Source organism: Oncorhynchus mykiss, chromosome 17, assembly GCF_057628025.1.
Source record: "Oncorhynchus mykiss isolate SJ-2025 chromosome 17, ASM5762802v1, whole genome shotgun sequence".
Taxonomy (NCBI): Eukaryota; Metazoa; Chordata; class Actinopteri; order Salmoniformes; family Salmonidae; genus Oncorhynchus; species Oncorhynchus mykiss.
In genome coordinates, this window is record NC_143038.1 from 74663792 (window position 1) to 74690000 (window position 26209).

Here is a 26209-nt window from a genome sequence, read left to right on the forward strand (position 1 = left end):
GAGGAGTCACAGACCAGACAGTCATTATCAGTCTGAGGAGTCACAGACCAGACAGTCATTATCAGTCTGAGGAGTCACAGACCAGACAGTCATTATCAGTCTGAGGAGTCACAGACCACACAGTCATTATCAGTCTGAGGAGTCAGAGACAGACCAGTCATTATCAGTCTGAGGAGTGACAGACCAGACAGTCATTATCAGTCTGAGGAGTCACAGACCACACAGTCATTATCAGTCTAAAGAGTCAGAGACAGACCAGTCATTATCAGTCTGAGGAGTCACAGACCAGACAGTCATTATTAGCAGTGATGGGAGAAGTATGACTTGACTGGATCAGGACACGTTCACATACACAACTTAACATTCCACAGGATCATTCACTTAAACAAACAACAGACAGAGAAAGAGTGAGAGAGACAGAGAGAGAGACAGAGAGAGAGAGACAGAGGGAAAGAGAGACAGAGAAAGAGAGAGAGGAGAGAGAGTGAGAGAGAAAGAGAGACAGAGAGAGAGAGAGAGAGAGAGAGTGAGAGAGAGAGAGAGAGAGAGAGAGAGAGAGAGAGAGAGAGAGAGAGAGAAAGAAAGGGAGAGAGAGAGAGAGAGAGAGAGAGAAAGAAAGGGAGAGAGTGTGAGAGAGAGAGAGAGACAGAGAGAAAGAAAGGGAGAGAGTGTGAGAGAGAGAGAGAGAGAGACAGAGAGAAAGAAAGGGAGAGAGTAAGAGAGAGAGAGAGAGAGAGAGAGAGAGAGAGAGAGAGAGAAAGGGAGAGAGTGAGAGAGAGAGAGAGAGAGAGAGAGAGAGAGAGAGAGAAAGAAAGGGAGAGAGTGTGAGAGAGAGAGAGAGAGAGAGAGAGAGAGAGAGAGAGAGAGAGAGAAAGAAAGGGAGAGAGAGAGAGAGAGAGAGAGAGAGAGAGAGAGAGAAAGAAAGGGAGAGAGTGTGAGAGAGAGAGAGAGAGAGAGAGAGAGAGAGAGAGAGAGAGACGGACGTTATTTTTATGTAACCTTTATATTGACAGGGAGTCAATGTATAGCACCTCAATAAACATCAAAATACAATAAACACAATTTACTAAACATTCATATACACAATAAAATACACATTATTATACATAACAATACATGAAAAGCAAAACACAATCGTCACATTTGTCACCAAATAATTAATTAAAACACATTGTTTTGTAATGAAGGTCGACGATAGCCTCAACAGCACTCTGTAGGGTAGCACCATGGTGTAGCTGGAGGACAGCTAGCTTCCAACCTCCTCTGAGTACATTGACTTCAATACCAAACCTAGGAGACTCATGGTTCTCACCCCATTCCACAGACTTACACAACCCTGACATGTTGCCAACCCAATCATAGGATCAGAGAATCAATCTACTACTGAAAGTATAAGCTACAGCTAGCTAGCACTGCAGTGCATAACATGTGGTGAGTAGTTGACTCACAGATAGAGAAAGGCAATAGATGAAGAGTTTTGAATAAATTAATTTATTCAAAAATTAAGAAGAAGCAATAGAGAGAGAGAGAGAGAGGGAGAGAGAGAGATTTCATAATTGTTTATTTACTATAACTTACTTAACTAGCAAATGCAGCTAGCCTGTTTAGCCTACTCAAACACCCGGCTCAAACAGAGGGATGCTATGTTAGCTAGCTGGCTATAACAGAGGGATGCTATGTTAGCTAGCTGGCTATAACAGAGGGATGCTATTTTAGCTAGCTGGCTATAACAAAGCGATGCTATGTTAGCTAGCTGGCTATAACAGAGGGATGCTATGTTAGCTAGCTGGCTATAACAAAGGGATGCTATGTTAGCTAGCTGGCTATAACAGAGGGATGCTATGTTAGCTAGCTAATTTATTGCGACTGGTGCGCGCTGGTTTAACTTCTTACTGACTGAACACTGTAACGTTACCACATGATTGTAGCGGGTTTACTAACGCGTTAGCTCTATTAGTTATGCTGACTATAACGTTACTTTAGCTAGTGTGGTGAAACTATGTCGGCTGTGTATAGCAGTTTGGCTTGGAAAGGTTTTTTTGCTTGGTCATATACAGCTGATGTGTTGTGCACTGGAGTCCACAAGTGAAGGTGAAAATGTGAGAGGAGAGGCCATAGATGCGAAAAGGAATAGAACGTGGCTGCTATTAAAGTGAACTGTGTTTACGTGTGATCATGGGTGTATTCATTCCGCCGATTCTGTAGAAAAAATGTTTAGAAAACAGAAGCAAACAGAACGAAACTTGTCCAATAGAAACTCTTGTTTGCAACTGTTGGACGAATGATTACACCCTAGATGTCACGACTTCCGCCGAAGTCGGGCCCCGTTCGGGCGGCGTTCGGAGGTCGACGTCACCGGCTTTCTAGCCATCGCCGCTCCATTTCTCATTGATCCATTTGTTTTGTCTTGTTCCCTGAACACCTGGTTTTCATTCCCCAATCAATCTACATGTATGTATTCCTCTGTTCCCCATCATGTCTTTGTGTGAGATAGTTTCGTGTTACGTGTCATTTTTTGACGTGCTTTACTGGTATGCGTTTATTTCCATGTTTTATTTCACGAGGTACAATATTATTGTGACTGTTTGTGCATTTGCACTTTTGCCTCTTGGCTGGAGGTTTCGACGCAGTGGCGTCCGTCTGTTGGTTTCTCCTGCCTCATTAAAGTGTGAGCCTGTTCACAACTCTCTGCTCTCCTGCACCTGACTCCGATACCAGCACACACGCCTTTGACAGCACATCAGATACATGCACGCAACATTGTGCAAAGCGGTATATCATTTGTCACTGTCTGTCACCTCTAATGTTTCTCTCGACCTGTGTGCACCTACGTTGTAATCTTTCATTCATCTGCTAGGTTGTATCAACCTCATGATGGGTACAGGGAACATTAGAGTATCATGTAGTAACCTAAACCCATCACTCTTACATTGAACTGGGTGGATATGAATGACAGTAACCTAAACCTGTCACTGTTACATTGAACTGGGTGAATATGAATGACAGTAACCTAGACCTATCACTGTTACATTGAACTGGGTGAATATGAATGACAGTAACTTAAACCTGTCATTGTTACATTGAACTGGGTGAATATGAATGACAGTAACCTAAACCTATCACTGTTACATTGAACTGGGTGAATGGAATATGAATGACAGTATCCTAGACCTGTCACTGTTACATTGAACTGGGTGAATGGAATATGAATGACAGTAACCTAGACCTATCACTGTTACATTGAACTGGGTGAATATGAATGACAGTATCTTAGACCTGTCACTGTTACATTGAACTGGGTGAATATGAATGACAGTAACCTAAACCTGTCACTGTTACATTGAACTGGGTGAATATGAATGACAGTATCCTAAACCTGTCACTGTTACATTGAACTGGGTGAATATGAATGACAGTATCCTAGACCTATCACTGTTACATTGAACTGGGTGAATATGAATGACAGTATCCAGTAATAGAAATAAGACCATGCTCATGAACCCCAAAAAATGGTCCTCCCTCATCTTAAATGTCACCAAGGCTGATTTACCTAACTCTCTGGAGTCCAGAATTAAACAACCTTATGAACGGGTTTGATTGTGAACTTGTCATTTTAAATCATAACAGTGGTGACAGGTAAGTCCAGAAGTTGGTGGAGCAAGACTTTGTAAACAAAAAGAGAGTACCAGTGGAGGCTGCTGAGGGGAGGACAGCTCATAATAATGTCTGGAACGGAGTGAATGGAATGGCACCAAACACATGGAAATGATGTATTTGATAGAAACCCACGTATTTCGCTACTGCCATTGCCGTGAGCCCGTCCTCCCATATTACGGTGCCACCAACCTCCTGTGGAGCATGATGATGTGATCTATGTGACTTCAAAGTGGTCCAGACAACCTTTTTGGTAAAGAATACAGTGACGAGTAATACATCTGTCTCCGGTGATAAAAAGTAGGGCTCTATGAAAAACGGCATCCAAGGGGGTTTAACAGTAGAGGTGAGATGCTGCACACTTATAAATAGTATCACCATAACAACAGGTAGAAAGGTTGATGAATAGTATCACCGTAACAACAGGTAGAAAGGTTGATAAATAGTATCACCATAACAACAGGTAGAAAGGTTGATAAATAGTATCACCATAACAACAGGTAGAAAGGTTGATAAATAGTATCACCATAACAACAGGTAGAAAGGTTGATAAATAGTATCACCATAACAACAGATCGAAAGGTTGATGAATAGTATCACCATAACAACAGGTAGAAAGGTTGATAAATAGTATCACCATAACAACAGGTAGAAAGGTTGATAAATAGTATCACCATAACAACAGGTAGAAAGTTTGATACATAGTATCACACAAAACAACAGGTAGAAAGGTTGATAAATAGTATCACCATAACAACAGGTAGAACGGTTGATAAATAGTATCACCATAACAACAGGTAGAAAGGTTGATGAATAGTATCACCATAACAACAGGTAGAAAGGTTTATAAATAGTATCACCATAACAACAGGTAGAAAGGTTGATACATAGTATCACCATAACAACAACAGGTAGAAAGGTTGATAAATAGTATCACCATAACAACAGATAGAAAGGTTGATGAATAGTATCACCATAACAACAGGTAGAAAGGTTGATAAATAGTATCACCATAACAACAGATAGAAAGGTTGATGAATAGTATCACCATAACAACAACAGGTAGAAAGGTTGATGAATAGTATCACCATAACAACAGGTAGAAAGGTTGATAAATATAATCACCATAACAACAGGTAGAAAGTTTGATACATAGTATCACACAAAACAACAGGTAGAAAGGTTGATAAATAGTATCACCATAACAACAGGTAGAAAGGTTGATAAATAGTATCACCATAACAACAGGTAGAAAGGTTTATAAATAGTATCACCATAACAACAGGTAGAAAGGTTGATACATAGTATCACCATAACAACAACAGGTAGAAAGGTTGATGAATAGTATCACCATAACAACAGGTAGAAAGGTTGATAAATATAATCACCATAACAACAGGTAGAAAGGTTGACAAATAGTATCACCATAACAACAGGTAGAAAGGTTGATAAATAGTATCACCATAACAACAGGTAGAAAGGTTGATAAATAGTATCACCATAACAACAGATAGAAAGGTTGATGAATAGTATCACCATAACAACAGGTAGAAATGTTGATAAATAGTATCACCATAACAACAGATAGAAAGGTTGACGAATAGTATCACCATAACAACAGGTAGAAAGGTTGATAAATAGTATCACCAGAACAACAGGTAGAAAGGTTGATAAATAGTATCACCATAACAACGGGTAGAAAGGTTTATAAATAGTATCACCATAACAACAACAGGTAGAAAGGTTGATTAACAGTATCACCAGAACAACAGGTAGAAAGGTTGATAAATAGTATCACCATAACAACAGGTAGAAAGGTTGATACATAGTATCACCATAACAACAACAGGTAGAAAGGTTGATAAATAGTATCACCATAACAACAGGTAGAAAGGTTGATAAATAGTATCACCATAACAACAGGTAGAAAGGTTTATAAATAGTATCACCATAACAACAGGTAGAAAGGTTGATACATAGTATCACCATAACAACAACAGGTAGAAAGGTTGATGAATAGTATCACCATAACAACAGGTAGAAAGGTTGATAAATATAATCACCATAACAACAGGTAGAAAGGTTGACAAATAGTATCACCATAACAACAGGTAGAAAGGTTGATAAATAGTATCACCATAACAACAGGTAGAAAGGTTGATAAATAGTATCACCATAACAACAGATAGAAAGGTTGATGAATAGTATCACCATAACAACAGGTAGAAATGTTGATAAATAGTATCACCATAACAACAGATAGAAAGGTTGACGAATAGTATCACCATAACAACAGGTAGAAAGGTTGATAAATAGTATCACCAGAACAACAGGTAGAAAGGTTGATAAATAGTATCACCATAACAACGGGTAGAAAGGTTTATAAATAGTATCACCATAACAACAACAGGTAGAAAGGTTGATTAACAGTATCACCAGAACAACAGGTAGAAAGGTTGATAAATAGTATCACCATAACAACAGGTAGAAAGGTTGATACATAGTATCACCATAACAACAACAGGTAGAAAGGTTGATAAATAGTATCACCATAACAACAGGTAGAAAGGTTTATAAATATTATCACCATAACAACAGGTAGAAAGGTTGATAAATAGTATCACCATAACAACAGGTAGAAAGGTTTATAAATAGTATCACCATAACAACAGGTAGAAAGGTTGATACATAGTATCACCATAACAACAACAGGTAGAAAGGTTGATAAATAGTATCACCATAACAACAGGTAGAAAGGTTTATAAATAGTATCACCATAACAACAGGTAGAAAGGTTGATAAATAGTATCACCATAACAACAGGTAGAAAGGTTGATACATAGTATCACCATAACAACAACAGGTAGAAAGGTTGATTAATAGAATCACCCTAAAAACAGGTAGAAAAGTTTATAAATAGTATCGCCATAACAACAGGTAGAAAGGTTGATACATAGTATCACCATAACAACAACAGGTAGAAAGGTTGATTAATAGAATCACCCTAAAAACAGGTAGAAAAGTTTATAAATAGTATCGCCATAACAACAGGTAGAAAGGTTGATACATAGTATCACCATAACAACAACAGGTAGAAAGGTTGATTAATAGAATCACCATAACAACAGGTAGAAAAGTTTATAAATAGTATCGCCATAACAACAGGTAGAAAGGTTGATACGTAGTATCACCATAACAACAACAGGTAGAAAGGTTGATAAATAGTATCACCATAACAACAACAGGCCAGGTCAGCAGGGGAGGGGGGTTATGGAACCGTAGCCAAAGCAGCCCATTTCATTTGTATGATATGGGACAAGATCATTAAAACAACTAAAACGGTTGCTGTAATAGTTAAATGCCCAGGCTTAAACCCTGATTGGTTTTTACATTCTAAATACATTTCTCAGATAAAAAAAATAACAAAGTTGTACATTTACCAAAGATTCAAGAATGCTAGCTGGACAAGGAGGCGTTGAAATGGGGCGATAATAATTAAGATCACTACTATCCCCTCCCTTATGGAGCGGCATCACAAGAGCTGATTTCGATACTTGTGTAATATTTCCTTATAACGATGTTTAAAAAGGGGGAGTTATTGAGCCAACAATTATGGGCGCTGCACAGTTAAGCAGCCCAGAATCCAACTGGTCGTTGTCCCCTGTGGATTTCTTGTTGTCTATTGCTAGCAAAGCACGTAATGCTTATTTTTTTCTGTAAACAATCAGATTTAACCTTTGTCATTTGTCAATAAAGACCTCAGTTCCTTAAAAAGCTTGCCAGCCTGTGTGGCCTTGACCCAAGCATCATCTCTTTGATGAATGACTTTGTATAATTCTGGAGTGTACCAGGCATTCCATCTACCTTTAATAACCCTTTTTTCATTTTTTTTGTAGGGAGCATTATTATCTACAATTGTATTGAAGACATCTGCAAAAAGGCTGAAAGCTAAATCAGGTTCAGGGATAGATTAAATAAAATCAAGGTCACTAAAATAAAGATCATGTAAAAAAATTATATATATAAAAAAAAAAGCCAGTTCATTGAAGTTTTTCAGATGCTTGTATTCTCACATCTCTAACACAAACAACTGGGCAATAGTCACTAATATATTGTGTGAAGACACCAGTAGAAACATACTTCTCTGGTGTATTCGTTCAAATAAAACCAATCAGAGTTGACTTTGAAGGATCTTTAGGGTTGTGCCATTTAGGCTTAGTCACCAGCTTGGTTAGGTTTAGATCATTACACATGTCTTTTAGATTGTCTGAAGCCTGAATTTCCCCAATCATAATTTAAGTCGCCCAGGATAATAATTTCTGATTTAGTAAAACAAGACAACAAACTAGTTAACTGGGGAGGACAGTAGACCTCTATACCAGTTATGGTTACATTTTTCCCAAAACAGAGGCTTAGTTTAGTAGCAAACATTTTGTTTGGCAATGAAAATTGATTTCAGTGAAGTTATTTTTTAATAGGAATTGTCCTCTACACCACCTCTACCCTGTCTATCAGCTCTGAACACATAACCTTTAATAGGAATATCAGAGTTCAGAATTTCCCCAGAGATCCAGTCAATACCAGAATTTCCGGATGGATCTGCATAGTGATGTAATCCAGTTCAGATGCATCAACCAATCAAAAGCCTTTTGTTTTAAGTCACAAGGAGTCTCCAACTCAAACAAGCTACGTCCAATAGACAGTTGCAGGTCTGATGATTGACGTTGATATACAGTGCATTCAAAAATGTATTCAGAACCCTTGACTTTTTCCACTATTTGTTACATTACAGACATTCTAAAATTGATTAAATATTTATTTTTTTATTTTTTTATTTCACCTTTATTTAACCAGGTAGGCTAGTTGAGAACAAGTTCTCATTTGCAACTGCGACCTGGCCAAGATAAAGCAAAGCAGTTCAACACAAAACAACAACACAGAGTTACACATGGAATAAACAAACGTACAGTCAATAATACGTTAGAACGATATAAAACAAAAAGTCTATATACAGTGAGTGCAAATGAGGTAGTTAAGGAAATAAATAGGCCATGGTGGCGAAGTAATTACAAAATAGCAATTAAACACATTTGTTTTTCCTTCCAATCAACCTTCATCAATCTACACACAATACCCCATAATGGCAAAGTGAAAAATAAAAACATTTACCTCAGTATTCAGATCCTTTGCTATGAGACTCAAAATTGAGCTCAGGTGCATCCCGTTTCCATTGATCATCCTTGATTGGAGTAGACCTTAGGTAAATTCAATTGATTGGACATGATTTGAAAAGGCACACACCTATCTATGTAGAAAAAAAACAAGCCATGAGGTTGAAGGAATTGTTTGTAGAGCTCCCAGACAGGATTGTGTTGAGGCACAGATCACAGGAAGTGTACCAAACAATGTCTGCAGCATTAAAGGTCCCCAAGAACAGAGTGGCCTCTATCATTCTTAAATGGAAGAAGTGTTGAACCACGAAGACTCATCCTAGAGCCGACTTTCCGGCCAAATTGAGCAATCGGGGGAGAAGGGCCTTGGTCAGGGAGGTGACCAAGAACCCGGTGGTCACTCTGACAGAGCTCCAGAGTTTCTCTGTGGAGATGGGAGAACCTTCCAGAAGGACAACCATCTCTGCAGCTCTCCACCATGGGAGAAACTCCCCAAATACAGATGTGCCTAGCTTGTAGCGTCATACCAAAGAAGAATCAAGGTTGTAATCGCTGCCAAAGGTGCTTCAACAAAGTACTTTGTACAGGGCCGGAATAATTATGTAAATGTGATACATCCGTTTTTAATTGTAATACATCTGCAAAAATGTTTTTTAAAAAAGGTTTTTGCTTTGTCTTTATGGGGTATTTTGTGTTGTTTTAATATCCATTTTAGAATAAGACTGTAACAAAATGAGACTTGTTTCAGGAAACTAGGCGTATGTCGCGTGTCATGACTTCACAGGAGAGCCGTTTAAACTTAAACTTTATATTTTTATCAAAATGTTTTTTTTGGGGGGGGGGGGGGGCAGAAATGCTTTCTCAAACATGTGAACGTTCATGTGTATTTAGCGTTGGGACTCAGTCGGACCAGGTTTCAGCTGCTGCGCAACACTGACATCCTTCCTCACGTAGATGGTCTCCCTGTATAAGCACCACCTGGACTGGACACAGCTAGACGAAGATCAGGGAGTTTTGTGACGAAGAGGCTATGGGACATCACATGCCCTGCACCAAAGTCAAGGGCAGGACAGAAACAGACTCTCCGAATATAGATTCCCTTGTTCAAGCGTGGTTCAGACGGACCAGTCATCAGCACTATCTGCAGTGCCTCTATTCTTATGACTCTCTCCTAACACACACGCCATACGTTGCTGCTGCTATTATTTATCCTGCTGCTCAGCCACTTTACCCCTGATTGTATGTATATAACTACCTTGTCTATCACTGATATCATTATTTATACTGTTCTTGTACATACTGTATATGTTATTTACATTGACAATATCTATTTCTGATATTACTACTATACAAGTTACCGTTTGGATGTACCGTTTACACCTTCTGTAGAGACCCATCCACTTAGCTAGATGTGGTTGGGGGTTATAGCACCTACTGTAGAGACCCATCCACTTAGCTAGATGTGGTTGGGGGTTATAGCACCTTCTGTAGAGACCCATCCACTTAGCTAGATGTGGTTGGGGGTTATAGCACCTACTGTAGAGACCCATCCACTTAGCTAGATGTGGTTGGGGGTTATAGCACCTGCTGTAGAGACCCATCCACTTAGCTAGATGTGGTTGGGGGTTATAGCACCTACTGTAGAGACCCATCCACTTAGCTAGATGTGGTTGGGGGTTATAGCACCTTCTGTAGAGGCCCATCCACTTAGTTAGATGTGGTTGGGGGTTATAGCACCTACTGTAGAGACCCATCCACTTAGCTAGATGTGGTTGGGGGTTATAGCACCTTCTGTAGAGACCCATCCACTTAGCTAGATGTGGTTGGGGGTTATAGCACCTACTGTAGAGACCCATCCACTTAGCTAGATGTGGTTGGGGGTTATAGCACCTTCTGTAGAGGCCCATCCACTTAGCTAGATGTGGTTGGGGGTTATAGCACCTACTGTAGAGACCCATCCACTTAGCTAGATGTGGTTGGGGGTTATAGCACCTTCTGTAGAGACCCATCCACTTAGCTAGATGTGGTTGGGGGTTATAGCACCTACTGTAGAGACCCATCCACTTAGCTAGATGTGGTTGGGGGTTATAGCACCTTCTGTAGAGACCCATCCACTTAGCTAGATGTGGTTGGGGGTTATAGCACCTACTGTAGAGACCCATCCACTTAGCTAGATGTGGTTGGGGGTTATAGCACCTTCTGTAGAGACCCATCCACTTAGCTAGATGTGGTTGGGGGTTATAGCACCTACTGTAGAGACCCATCCACTTAGCTAGATGTGGTTGGGGGTTATAGCACCTACTGTAGAGACCCATCCACTTAGCTAGATGTGGCTGGGAGGTATAGCATTTCTTTCACATGACCCATTAACCCCCAAGCCAAAAGACTCTTGTATATAGCCTCCACATTGACTCTGTACCGGTACCCCCCTGTATATAACCTCCACATTGACTCTGTACCATAATACCCTGTATATAGCCTCCACATTGACTCTGTACCGGTACCCCCCTGTATATAACCTCCACATTGACTCTGTACTGGTACCCCCTGTATATAGCCTCCACATTAACTCTGTACCGTAACACCCTGTATATAGCCTCCACATTGACTCTGTACCAGTACCCCCTGTATATAGCCTCCACATTGACTCTGTACCGGTACCCCCCTGTATACAACCTCCACATTGACTCTGTACCGTAACACCCTGTATATAGCCTCCACATTGACTCTGTACCGTAACACCCTGTATATAGCCTCCACATTGACTCTGTACCAGTACCCCCTGTATGTAGCCTCCACATTGACTCTGTACCGGTACCCCCTATATATAGCCTCCACATTGACTCTGTACCGTAACACCCTGTATATAGCCTCCACATTGAATCTGTACCATAACACCCTGTATATAGCCTCCACATTGACTCTGTACCGTAACACCCTGTATATAGCCTCCACATTGACTCTTTACCGTAACACCCTGTATATAGCCTCCACATTGAATCTGTACCATAACACCCTGTATATAGCCTCCACATTGAATCTGTACCATAACACCCTGTATATAGCCTCGCTACTGTTATTTTATTGTTGCTCCTTAATTATTTGTTGAATCTTTTTTCTTTCTTAAAACTGAATTGTTGGTTAAGGGATTTCACTGTCGGGTGAATACTTGTTATATTCGGTGTATGTGACAAATAACATTTGATTTGAATTTAGAAAAGCGTGTCTGGGTATGCAAAATCTAATATTTATAAAATATTTTTTATCTGGACACTTTCTGTTTACCTGGACATTTTCTGTAGGCTTCTAATTTTAGTCGTAATCTTCACTACACTACTCACTGTATAGTACATGACCTCACATGTGAATCCAACCTGTTGTGACTAGGGGGCAGTATTTTCGTTTTTGGAAAAATAACGTTCCCGTAGTAAACGGGATAATTTGTTAGGACAAGATGCTTGAATACGCATATAATTGACAGCTTAGGATAGAAAACACTCTGAAGTTTCCAAAACTGTAAAAATATTGTCTGTGAGTATAACAGAAGTGATGTTGCAGGCGAAAGCCTGAGAAAAATCCAATCCGGAAGTGCCTCATGTTTTGAAAGCGCTGCGTTCCAATGCGTCCCTATTGAGCAGTGAATGGGCTATCAACCAGATTACTCTTTCTCCGTATTCCCCAAGGTGTCTACAACATTGTGACGTAGTTTTACGCATTTCTGTTGGAGAATAGCCGTATGCGGCCACATTGAGTAAGTGGTCACATGGTGGCTCCGAGAGAGATTCTCGCGTAAAATACAGAGGTAGCCATTACTCCAATCGGTCCTACCGAAAAACTAATTGTCCCGGTGGATATATTATCGAATAGATATTAGAAAAACACCTTGAGGATCGATTCTAAACCACGTTTGCCATGTTTCTGTCGATATTATAAAGCTAATTTGGAATATTTTTTGGGCGTTGTGGTGACCACAATTTCCGGACGATTTCTCAGCCAAACATGAAGAACAAACAGAGCTGTTTTGCCTACAAAAATAATATTTTGGGAAAAAAGGAACATTGGCTATCTAACTGGGATTCTCGTGAGTGAAAACATCCGAAGTTCATCAAAGGTAAACGATTTAATTTGATTTATTTTCTGATTTCCGTGACAAGGTTGCCTGCTGCTAGCAAGGCATAATGCTATGCTAGGCTATCGATAAACTTACACAAATGCTTGTCTAGCGTTGGCTGTAAAGCATATTTTTAAAATCTGAGATGACAGGGTGATTAACAAAAGGCTAAGCTGTGTCTCAATATATTTCATTTGTGATTTTCATGAATAGGAATATTTTCTAGGGATATTTATGTCCGTTGTCAAAGGGTCTGGATACACTGTAACACCTTTTCAACCTTGTTGAGTGAAATGTTTACTGTTACTTTCTACTAGTTTTTTGTTGATGTTAAATTTGTTTCTTCTCAGTTTTGTGTTTTGTCACTTGCTTTGGCATTATAAACATATGTTTGCCATGCCAATATATTCCCTCTAAATCTAATCGATTTGAATTGGAAGAGAGCAAGAGCGCAAGAGAGAGACAGAAAGGAGAAGACAGAGGGAGAGAGGTAGAGAAGAGGGGAGGAGGGTGAGAAGGATGCTTCTTCACCCAAGCGTTCCCTCAAGGACAGAAGGTCGAGGAGAGACTAATGCTTGGTGGCAGCTCAGTCAACTGGTGAATTCATATAGGCAAACAGTACAGCACAGCACAGCAGTAATAAGGAAAACTCCATACAGCCAAGCATCCAGCCAGCGGACTTGTAACCCCACTGAGACTGAACTCTGGAGTCTGATGTGGTCTCTTCGTGCAACATGCACATGTAAGGCTGAGAGTTTATGAAGGGGGGGGTATACCATCATGTGGGTCCTCATGCAGCACATGTAGATATGAGAGATAACAGGGGGTCACTGAATCCATATAAGAAACAATCTGGAGAAACACTTTGGGAAAAGTCAAATCAAATAAATATCAAATCACATATTATTGGTCGCATACACGTGATTAGCTGTCAGGAGAATTCTATACTCCTGTTCATTTACCAATTCAATTATGTTACCCTCAGTCTGTTATATCAGGATTTGTAAGATACTGATAGAAACGAAAACAGACAGAGGCGCAGTCTACCAAAGTTAAATGTTTATTCACGGGAACATTCTCCCGTGTACAGTACAGGACCTTCAATTTATAGCGACACACATACTTCCACACCAACCATCAAATCCGCCCGCCAATAGAGCCTAGGGGAGTACGTGAGAATAGTGTCTTCCTACCCTCCCCTAAGAGGGGGAGAGACCTGGGACTGGGAAGTTCTCAGTGTCCCAGCCAAGGTCTCCCCGGATCTGGCTCAGGCAGATAGTCTGTTCTCAAAACACTAGAGACATTGTTCCCAAAACGTTGATTCTGACTAAATCCACACACAGTATTATAATATAATCATCGAATGAGTCTAACCCTTACACACATGTATTATAATAATCTAATGATTCAAATTAATTTCGTACAATCACATGGTATCAGACCTATGGTTTCAGGACTGCAACATTCTAATAATTTATTAAAACACATTTCCTTATCATTAGCAGATGTTATTGCAGGTGTAGCGAAATGTTTGTGCTTCTAGCTCCGATAGTGCAGAAATATCTATACACAAATCTAAGTAGGAATAAATTAAGACTATATGTAGCCGATGTGAAACATTTCAATCGGTGACATCACTTCCTCTGAGACCTTGAAGTAGTTGTTCCCCTTGCTCTGCAAGGGCCGCGTTTTTTGTGGAGCGATGGGTAACGATGCTTCGTGGGTGTCAGTTGTTGATGTGTGCAGAGGGTCCCTGGTTCGAGCCCAGGTCGGGGCGAGGAGATGGAAGCTATACTGTTACATATATACATATGGACGAGAGATGTCAGAGCGTAACGGACTAAGATACAGTAGAATAGTATAGAAAAAGCCAACACCAAGAGGGTCAACTGCCTTTTCAGGATAGGCTTACTACAAATGAAATAGAACTCCTGCCAGCACCACCGAGTACACCCAGAAGAGAACCGTGCTGAGATCCCCTGCTGTGGGTCTGGACTCTGGAGTAAGTGTTCTCTTCCATTGCAACAGGGGGTCACTGTCTCTGATGTTATCAGGATCAAGGACAGACCTTGGGTTTAATCTTATAACAAGACCACCAGGCTGGAGTCGATATGCTTCTTTTTTATTTACAGAGTAATAGGAGCTTGCGTTATCTCTGGAAGAAACTGTATTGTAGTCATTGGGTGGTAACAGTGAATCGGCTTCATTGTCTCCATGTAATGAGATTGTTGAATGGAAAAAGCATGAGCTGATTCACATCCAAAGATACTGGAGAGGTGATGAGTAACGGAACAGTAAATTGTGTAGAAATAAAGAGAGAAAGAATGAATGAAAGAAAGAAAGAAAGAAAGAATGAAAGAATGAAAGAATGAAAGAAAGAAAGAATGAAAGAATGAAAGAATGAAAGAATGAAAGAAAGAAAGAAAGAATGAAAGAATGAAAGGATGAAAGAGAGAAAGAGAGAAAGAAAGAAAGAAGGAAAGATTGAAAGAAATAATGAATGACAATGAATGAAAAGAAAGAAAGAAAGAAAGAAAGAAAGCGGCACACTACAGTGTATATATACAGTATATGCTCCCAACTGTTTAATGGGTAAAGAGAAAATATGTATTTTGAAAGTACAGTGTTTTGACCACAGCCATTTGCAGGAGTCCTTTATATCAGTTTACTTTCCCTGACAAAAGGTTGCAGGTACCGTTATGCACCAATACTCTTGTGGCATGATATGATATGATATGATATACACATGAAATTATATGATATGATATGATATGATATACACATGAAATTATATGATATGATATGATATACACATGAAATTATATGATATGATATACGCATGAAATTATATGATATGATATGATATGACATGATATACACATGAAATTATATTATATTATAGACACATGAAATTATATGATATACACATTAAATGATATGATATGATATACACATGAAATGATATGATATACACATGAAATGATATGATATGATATGATATGACATGATATACACATGAAATTATATTATATTATAGACACATGAAATTATATGATATACACATTAAATGATATGATATGATATACACATGAAATTAAATGATATGATATGATATACACATGAAATTATATGATATGATATGATATACACATGAAATTATATGATATACACATGAAATGATATGATATGATATGATATACACATTAAATTATATGATATGATATGATATGATATACACATTAAATTATATGATATGATATGATATACACATTAAATTATATGATATGATATGATATACACATTAAATTATATGATATACACATGAAATGTGCCCTTTCTCTCCTGTGAAATTAGCTAAATGTCAGTTCTAGTCTCTCCTCCCTCATACTTTCCTGAATACATAGAATCCTGAAGACATAGAGTCCTGAAGGAAGAGAGTCCTGAAGACATAGACTCCTGAAGGAAGAGAGTCCTGAAGACATAGAGTCCTGAAGACATAGAGTCCTGAAGACATAGAGTCCTGAAGGAAGAGAGTCCTGAAGACATAGACTCCTGAAGGAAGAGAGTCCTAAAGACATAGAATCCTGAAGACATAGGGTCCTGAAGACATAGAGTCCTGAAGGAAGAGAGTCCTGAAGACATAGAATCATGAAGACATAGAATCCTGACGACATAGAGTCCTGAAGACATAGAGTCCTGAAGGAAGAGAGTCCTGAAGACATAGAATCCTGAAGACATAGAGTTCAAAATACATAGAGTCCTGAAGACATAGAGTCCTGAAGACATAGAGTCCTGAAGACATAGAGTCCTGAAGACATAGGCTCCTGAAGACATAGAGTCCTGAGGGAAGAGAGTCCTGAAGGCATAGAGTCCTGAAGAAAACGCTAGATCACTACACTCTCACTCTGGGATACTTCACAGTGACACTACCTGTGTGTGTGTGTGTGTGTGTGTGTGTGTGTGTGTGTGTGTGTGTGTGTGTGTGTGTGTGTGTGTGTGTCTACCTAAGGCAGAAACAGAGGACTGTGTCCCCTGAGTTTCACTGGGCATCACGTCCTGAGGTAAGGAGAAAATAACCTCACCAACCTCCCCAAAACTATATAAAGATAACATCTTGTCTTTCCCTCGGAGGCTGGCTGCTGAGGGTGAAAGTTACGAGGGGTTCCCCACACTCAAGACTCTTCCTACACAACGGCCGTGTCGCAAATGGAACCCTATTCCTTATGTTGTGTACTACTAGTAGTGCACTATTTAGGGGACAATGTGCCATTTGGGAAACATCCACTGCCCACACAAGGTGCCTGTCCACATTACTCTTCTGTTCTTGATGCCAGGGAGTGTAACAGCACCCTGAGGTAGTACCCTTTACCCTTGTCTGACTGGCAGACACAGCCCCATTTCACACTCACACACATGGACACACACACAAACACACAGACACACACACACACACACACACACACACACGGTCTCACACAGACACACACACACAGACACACACACAGACACACACACACACACACACACACACGTGGTCTCACACAGACACACACACACAGGGACACACACACAGAGACACACACACAGACACACACACACACACACTCACACACACGGTCTCACACAGACACACACACACAGGGACACACACACAGGGACACACACGCCTCAACAATGTCAGCAGCAGGCTTTCTGCTAGACAGACATACAAAAGGACTGCCCTGGCATGTGTGGTGTGTAAAAATGTAAATGTACAATTCAAGGCACCACTACTTTTCATTTTATACCTCAGAATAGTAATACAAATAAAAAACTCTGAATTGTGATACAAATAAAAAACTCTGAATATTATTAATACTGTAAATACTCTGAATATTATTAATACTGTAAATACTCTGAATATTATTAATACTGTAAATACTCTGAATATTATTAATACTGTAAATACTCTGAATAGTAATACAAATATACAACTCTGAAAAGTAATACTAAAAATAAATACGCTGTTAGAAATACTAATATCAATACTATGTTGGTAATACTAATATCAATACTATGTTGGTAATACTAATATCAATACTCTGTTAGTAGTACTAATACCAATGCTATGGTAGTAATACTAATACCAATACTATGGTAGTAATACTAATATCAATACTATGTTGGTAATACTAATATCAATACTATGTTGGTAATACTAATATCAATACTATGTTGGTAATACTAATATCAATACTATGTTGGTAATACTAATATCAATACTATGTTGTTAATACTAATATCAATACTATGTTGGTAATACTAATATCAATACTCTGTTAGTAATACTAATATCAATACTATGTTAGTAATACTAATATCAATACTATGTTGGTAATACCAATATCAATACTCTGTTAGTAATACTAATACCAATACTATGTTAGTAATACTAATAGCAATACTATGTTGGTAATACTAATATCAATACTATGTTGGTAATACTAATATCAATACTATGTTGATAATACTAATATCAATACTATGTCGGTAATACTAATATCAATACTCTGTTAGTAATACTAATATCAATACTGTGTTGGTAATACTAATATCAATACTCTGTTAGTAATACTAATATCAATACTCTGTTAGTAATACTAATATCAATACTATGGTAGTAATACCAATATCAATACTATGGTAGTAATATTAATATCAATACTATGGCAGTAATACTAATATCAATACTCTGTTAGTAATACTAATATCAATACTATGGTAGTAATATTAATATCAATATTCTGTTAGTAATACTTATATCAATACTCTGTTAGTAATACTAATACCAATACTCTGATAGTAATACTAATATCAATCCTATGGTATTAATACTAATATCAATACTCTGCTAGTAATACTAATATCAATACTGTGGTAGTAATATTAATATCAATATTATGTTAGTAATACTAATATCAATACTCTGTTAGTAATACTAATATCAATACTCTGTTAGTAATACTAATATCAATACTCTGTTAGTAATACTAATATCAATACTATGGTAGTAATACTAATATCAATACTCTGTTAGTAATACTAATATCAATACTCTGTTAGTAATACTAATATCAATACTATGGTAGTAATATGAATATCAATATTCTGTTAGTAATACTAATATCAATAGTCTGTTAGTAATACTAATATCAATACTATGGTAGTAATACTAATATCAATACTATGGTAGTAATACTAATATCAATACTATGTTAGTAATACTAATATCAATACTATGGTAGTAATACTAATATCAATACTATGGTAGTAATACTAATATCAATACTATGGTAGTAATACTAATATCAATACTATGTTAGTAATACTAATATCAATACTATGGTAGTAATACTAATATCAATACTATGGTAGTAATACTAATATCAATACTATGGTAGTAATACTAATATCAATACTATGTTAGTAATACTAATATCAATACTATGGTAGTAATACTAATATCAATACTATGTTAGTAATACTAATATCAAAACTATGGTAGTAATACTAATATCAATACTATGGTAGTAATACTAATATCAATACTATGGTAGTAATACTAATATCAATACTGTGGTAGTAATACTAATATCAATACTATGGTAGTAATACTAATATCAATACTATGGTAGTAATACTAATATCAATACTATGGTAGTAATACTAATATCAATACTATGGTAGTAATACTAATATCAATACTATGGTAGTAATACTAATATCAATACTGTGGTAGTAATACTAATATCAATACTATGGTAGTAATACTAATATCAATACTATGGTAGTAATACTAATATCAATACTATGGTAGTAATACTAATATCAATACTATGGTAGTAATACTAATATCAATACTATGGTAGTAATACTAATATCAATACTATGGTAGTAATACTAATATCAATACTATGGTAGTAATACTAATATCAATACTATGGCAGTAATACTAATAGCAATACTCTGTTAGCAATACTAATACCAATACTATGGTAGTAATACTAATATCAATACTATGGTAGTAATACTAATATCAATACTATGGTAGTAATACTAATACCAATACTATGGCAGTAATACTAATATCAATACTGTGTTAGTAATACTAATACCAATACTATGGTAGTAATACTAATACCAATACTATGGTAGTAATACTAATACCAATACTATGGTAGTAATACTAATATCAATACTATGGTAGTAATACTAATATCAATACTCTGTTAGTAATACTAATACCGATACTATGGTAGTAATACTAATACCAATACTATGGTAGTAATACTAATACCAATACTATGGTAGTAATACTAATATCAATACTATGGTAGTAATATGAATATCAATACTATGGTAGTAATACTAATATCAATACTCTGTTAGTAATACTAATATCAATACTATGGTGGTAATACTAATATCAATACTATGGTAGTAATACTAATATCAATGCTATGGTTGTAATACTAATATCAATACTATGGTAGTAATACTAATATCAATAGTATGAATAGTAATACTAATACCAATACTATGGTAGTAATACTAATATCAATAGTATGAATAGTAATACTAATATCAATACTATGGTAGTAATACTAATATCAATAGGATGAATAGTAATACTAATACACTGAACACACATATATTCTTTACGATTTTTCCAACTTCACGATTTTTCCAACCAATTTGTTTACATCCCTGTTAGTGAGCATTTTCCCTTTGCTGATTGAACAGCACAATCATTACACAGGTGCATCTTGTGCTGGTGACAATAAAAGGCCACTCTAAAATGTGCAGTTTTGTCACACAACACAATACCACAGATGCCTCAAGTTTTGAATGAGCAGTGCAATTGCAATGCCCGACTGCAGGAATGTCCACAAGCTCTGTTACCAGAGAATTGTATGTTAATTTTTATACCATAAGCTACCTCCCACGTCGTTGTAGAAGTGTTTGCAGAACGTACAACTGGCCTCACAAACGCTGACCACGTTTAACCACGCCAGCCCAGGACCTCCACATCCGGCTTCTTCACCTGCGAGGATTGTCTGAGACCAGCCACCCGGACAGTTGATGAAACTGAGAAGTATTTCTGTCTGTAACGAATTTTTGGGGGGTGGGGGGGGGGGGGGTGGCATTATGATTGGCTAGCCTTGCTCCCCAATGGGTGGGCCTGGCTCCCAAGTGGCTGCACCCCTACCCAGTCATGTGAAATCCGTAGATTAGGGCCAAATGAATTTATTTAAATTGATTGATTTCCTTATATGAACTGTAACTCATTGAAAATTGTTGCATGTTGCATTTATATTTTTATTCAGTATAGATATAAATTTATGAATAATTTAATATTTCAAATGTAAAAGAAAAGTAGCTTCAACATGTTTACTTGTCTGAAATGAATGGACTGTACTCATACAAATGGCAAAAACAGAACTTGAAGTAACAAGGCACACTCTACTAAATAACAAACCACAGATACTTATATTCTCATCATAACACATTAAGTTATACTGTCATCATGACATATGAAGCTATACTGTCATCATGACATGTGAAGTTACACTGTCATCCTGATATGTGAAGTTACACTGTCATCATGACATATGAAGTTATACTGTCATCATGACATATGAAGTTATACTGTCATCATGAAATGTGAAGTTATACTGTCATCATGACATATGAAGTTATACTGTCATCATGACATATGAAGTTATACTGTCATCATGACATATGAAGTTATACTGTCATCATGACATATGAAGTTACACTGTCATCATGACATATGAAGTTATACTGTCATCATGACATATGAAGTTATACTGTCATCATGACATATGAAGTTATACTGTCATCATGACATATGAAGTTACACCGTCATCATGACATATGAAGTTATACTGTCATCATGACATATGAAGTTACACTGTCATCATGACATATGAAGTTACACTGTCATCATGACATATGAAGTTACACTGTCATCATGACATATGAAGTTACACCGTCATCATGACATATGAAGTTATACTGTCATCATGACATATGAAGTTACACTGTCATCATGACATATGAAGTTACACCGTCATCATGACATATGAAGTTACACTGTCATCATGACATATGAAGTTACACTGTCATCATGACATATGAAGTTATACTGTCATCATGACATATGAAGTTACACTGTCATCATGACATATGAAGGTATACTGTCATCATGACATATGAAGTTACACTGTCATCATGACATATGAAGTTACACTGTCATCATGACATATGAAGTTACACCGTCATCATGACATATGAAGTTACACTGTCATCATGACATATGAAGTTACACCGTCATCATGACATATGAAGTTACACTGTCATCATGACATATGAAGTTACACTGTCATCATGACATATGAAGTTACACTGTCATCATGACATATGAAGTTACACCGTCATCATGACATATGAAGTTACACCGTCATCATGACATATGAAGTTACACTGTCATCATGACATATGAAGTTATACTGTCATCATGACATATGAAGTTACACTGTCATCATGACATATGAAGTTACACTGTCATCATGACATATGAAGTTACACTGTCATCATGACATATGAAGTTATACTGTCATCATGACATATGAAGTTACACTGTCATCATGACATATGAAGTTACACCGTCATCATGACATATGAAGTTACACTGTCATCATGACATGAAGTTATACTGTCATCATGACATATGAAGTTATACTGTCATCATGACATATGAAGTTACACTGTCATCATGACATATGAAGTTACACCGTCATCATGACATATGAAGTTATACTGTCATCATGACATATGAAGTTACACTGTCATCATGACATATGCAGAGTGGAGCAGTGGGACTGGGACTGCATTAGCATCAAGCCCTCAGAACAACACAAAGACACTGAGCTAATGGGATGTGCTCCTGCTGCTGCTAATATGGTTCCCAGTTACAATGAAACAACTGATTTAGACCGACGAATGAGAGGAGCAGGAAAGTACTACGGAGAAAACTGCTTCCTGAAATCGAGGGGAAAACATCACCGTGATAACACTGTAAACACAGGTCCATTGGTATAGTGATGGAACAGGGTTTGTGTTCCACTGCTGACAACATGTGGAGACATTAGCTGGGTAATGAACCTGCAAACAGCTGTGTATCTGTAGGGATGAGTTCATATCAGTGAATTTGCTATCAGCGAAACAATAACGAAGAAGAGAAATGCTTCTCTGTATATCTCTGGGGTGCATAGGGATACGCTGGATGACAACGGATGATTTTCCCATTAGAAATGTAATATCTCCATAACCCCATGACTATTGCAACCCCTATAGGCATGCGTGCAGGCTTAATGCCCATATTGATACACTGGCTGACAAGCAATGCTTTCCCATTAAAATCTAAATGTTATTCCCATGTCTGTATTCCCATGTCTGTATTCCCATGTCTGTATTCCCATGTCTGCATTCCCATGTCTAGGCCTGTGTGTTCCCATGTCTGTATTCCCATGTCTGTATTCCCATGTCTGTATTCCCATGTCTATGTGGCATTTCAAAATTGAAAATGTGCAGAACTCTGAATGTCCGGGATATTGGGTGTATTCAGTGAAATGAATACAGAGTGTTTTGCCCTAGTGAACACGGCCGGAATACGAGAGAGCAGAGGGTGCACAGCGGTGCTGTGGTGGTACAGAGCTGTCCATTCAGCACCATGCCATATGAATGTCCCATAACGCTGTGCCCTACCAGTCACACGGTCAGAATATGAGAGCAGTAGAGTGGTGATGGAAAATGAAGGAGCTGTCCTCTCAGCACCAAGCCCTGCTGAAGCCATGTGGATGCTAGCGGTGCTGGAGAGGAAGGAGCTGTCCTTTCAGCACCAAGCCCTGCTGAAGCCATGTGGATGCTAGCGGTGCTGGAAAAGGAAGGAGCTGTCCTCTCAGCACCAAGCCCTGCTGAAGCCATGTGGATGCTAGCGGTGCTGGAAAAGGAAGGAGCTGTCCTTTCAGCACCACACACTGCTGAAGCCATGTGGATGCTAGCGGTGCTGGAAAAGGAAGGAGCTGTCCTTTCAGCACCACACACTGCTGAAGCCATGTGGATGCTAGCGGTGCTGGAACCACACACTGCTGCTAAACCACTGTTGCTGCAGCCAGATGTGTTCTAACAGTATATATATAGCGATTTGAGAAATGAGCTGACAGTCACTTCAATCTAGCAACTTTAAAGCTGAACTTGGTTTCTCCAACGCATTTTGTATTCACTATTTCCATTTTTTTGTTTTTACATTTATTTAACCAATAAAAGCCCATTGAGACCCAGAGTCTCTTTTTCAAGGGAGACCTGGCCAAGAAGGCAGCAAACAATCAATACATTACAGAATTAAAACATAGGACAATGCAATACAACAACATGATCCAGCCTAAAACAAAGCATTTTACACTCTTTTGTAACAGAGTGTCCCATCAACATTTGAAATCCATTCAGTAGCACTAACATATCCAGATGAAGCATGGATTGTAGACTATTCCATTCAGTGGCACTAACATATCTAGATGAAGCAGGGATTGTAGACTATTCCATTCAGTGGCACTAACATATCCAGATGAAGCATGGATTGTAGACTATTCCATTCAGTAGCACTAACATATCTAGATGAAGCAGGGATTGTAGACTATTCCATTCAGAGGCACTAACATATCCAGATGAAGCATGGATTGTAGATTTTCCCATGTGTCTGGTGCACAAGAACAGAAGGCAGTCTTGCCTAATACTGTGAATGTCCTGGGGACTTTAAGTAGCAACCACCTGGGAGACCGGGTACCGTTAACTGCTGGCGGTGAAGTAGACCAGACTACTAGATACAAATGTTTGAAATCAATGTATCTGCATACCAGCATTACACAACTTTACAGGACACGTCTTTCCCTGTAGCATCTCAAGCATGCAACAGCATCACACGTCTCAAACCCTCGAGGGGGAGGACACATACCAGAAACAGTGTGTTGACATCAATTTTCTCAAAGGTATGGATCTCATTTTCATTTATATCGGGTGTAAATTCTGTCCATTATTGAATCTGAAATATCAGTGAGCACCACATCATTCGCTCCATGTGATTATGACTTTGGAAACAGAACCGACAGGAAGTACAGCGTTTTGGTCTCTCTCTCTCTCTCTCTCTCTGTCTCTCTCTCTCTCTCTCTCTCTCTCTCTCTCTCTCTCTCTCTCTCTCTCTCTCTGTCTCTCTCTCTCTCTCTCTCTCGCTCTCTCTCTCTCTCTCTCTCTCTCTCTCTCATTATAACACATGATGTATGTCTGTTTTATTCTTATCACCACTCACCTGAAAGAGACGTAATATGTTCGCCACCATGATTGATACAGAACTCGCTGAAGCTCCAATCACTCCAACAACTTTCTCTGGCTTGACGAACACTGGTGGCTCACCGTTCATACACCTCACGTCCGAAGTGTCTTTTTGTATGAGTGCCTGCACAAAAGTCAGAGACTGCTCCAGAGCATAGGTATCCCTAGAACACGTATCGAGCACCCGGGCACCTAGGGTGATATTGGGCAAAAGCTCGTCATCACTGTTGATTTGATCCAAGGCGTACATCATAGCTTCGAGGCGGTGGATCCCGTTCTCTTTCTTAATGTCGCCACACGGTTCCCCCGGGATCCCCCGGGCGTGCACAGGGAAGAGGCCACCAAGGGTCAGGTCTCCCTCCATTCTTATGGAATGCGGTGCGTACATTTCCTGCGATGCTGTAAGGTCGAATAGAGCTTTCATCACCCACAACACTTGCCACGTAAAGCAGGGTTTGTTCAGTTGCAGAACCACACCACCACCATGCCCTAGCCTGGCCATGGTCCTTCTCTATCTCTTTCTCTCCCTCCTGCCTCCTCCGACTTCGATTCAGAAGAAAATACCAGATTCACCGAGGCACTTTTTTAAAATTATACTTCTATGAAATCAAGGTGATGCATCGTCCAAAGTAAGTCCATGTGTAGAAAAAAAATTGTCAGGTGAGAAAGGTGTGCAGATTATTCTGGTTTAGGCTACCGACGGGTTTACCAATGCCTTATTCCTTCCAAATGTGCGCACAACTGCCCAGAAGCAGAGTACCGTTCACACAGTCGCTTGTTGCTTGGACACCCATTCCGGGTTTGAATTTGATTCGATATTCAA

The 26209-nt window shown here is 38.4% G+C and overlaps 1 protein-coding gene across 1 annotated transcript in view; it reads right to left on the reverse strand.

Annotated features, from left to right (window-relative positions):
* LOC110493301 (metabotropic glutamate receptor 7) overlaps positions 1 to 26209 on the reverse strand; it is a 358957-nt gene that overhangs the window by 332191 nt on the left and 557 nt on the right. The window contains exon 1 of the mRNA XM_036950952.2: positions 25364 to 26209. This exon is cut by the window's right edge and continues 557 nt beyond it. Coding sequence (XP_036806847.2) covers positions 25364 to 25888 — 525 coding nt within the window. The 5' untranslated portion in view covers positions 25889 to 26209. The remainder of the gene's footprint in view (positions 1 to 25363) is intronic.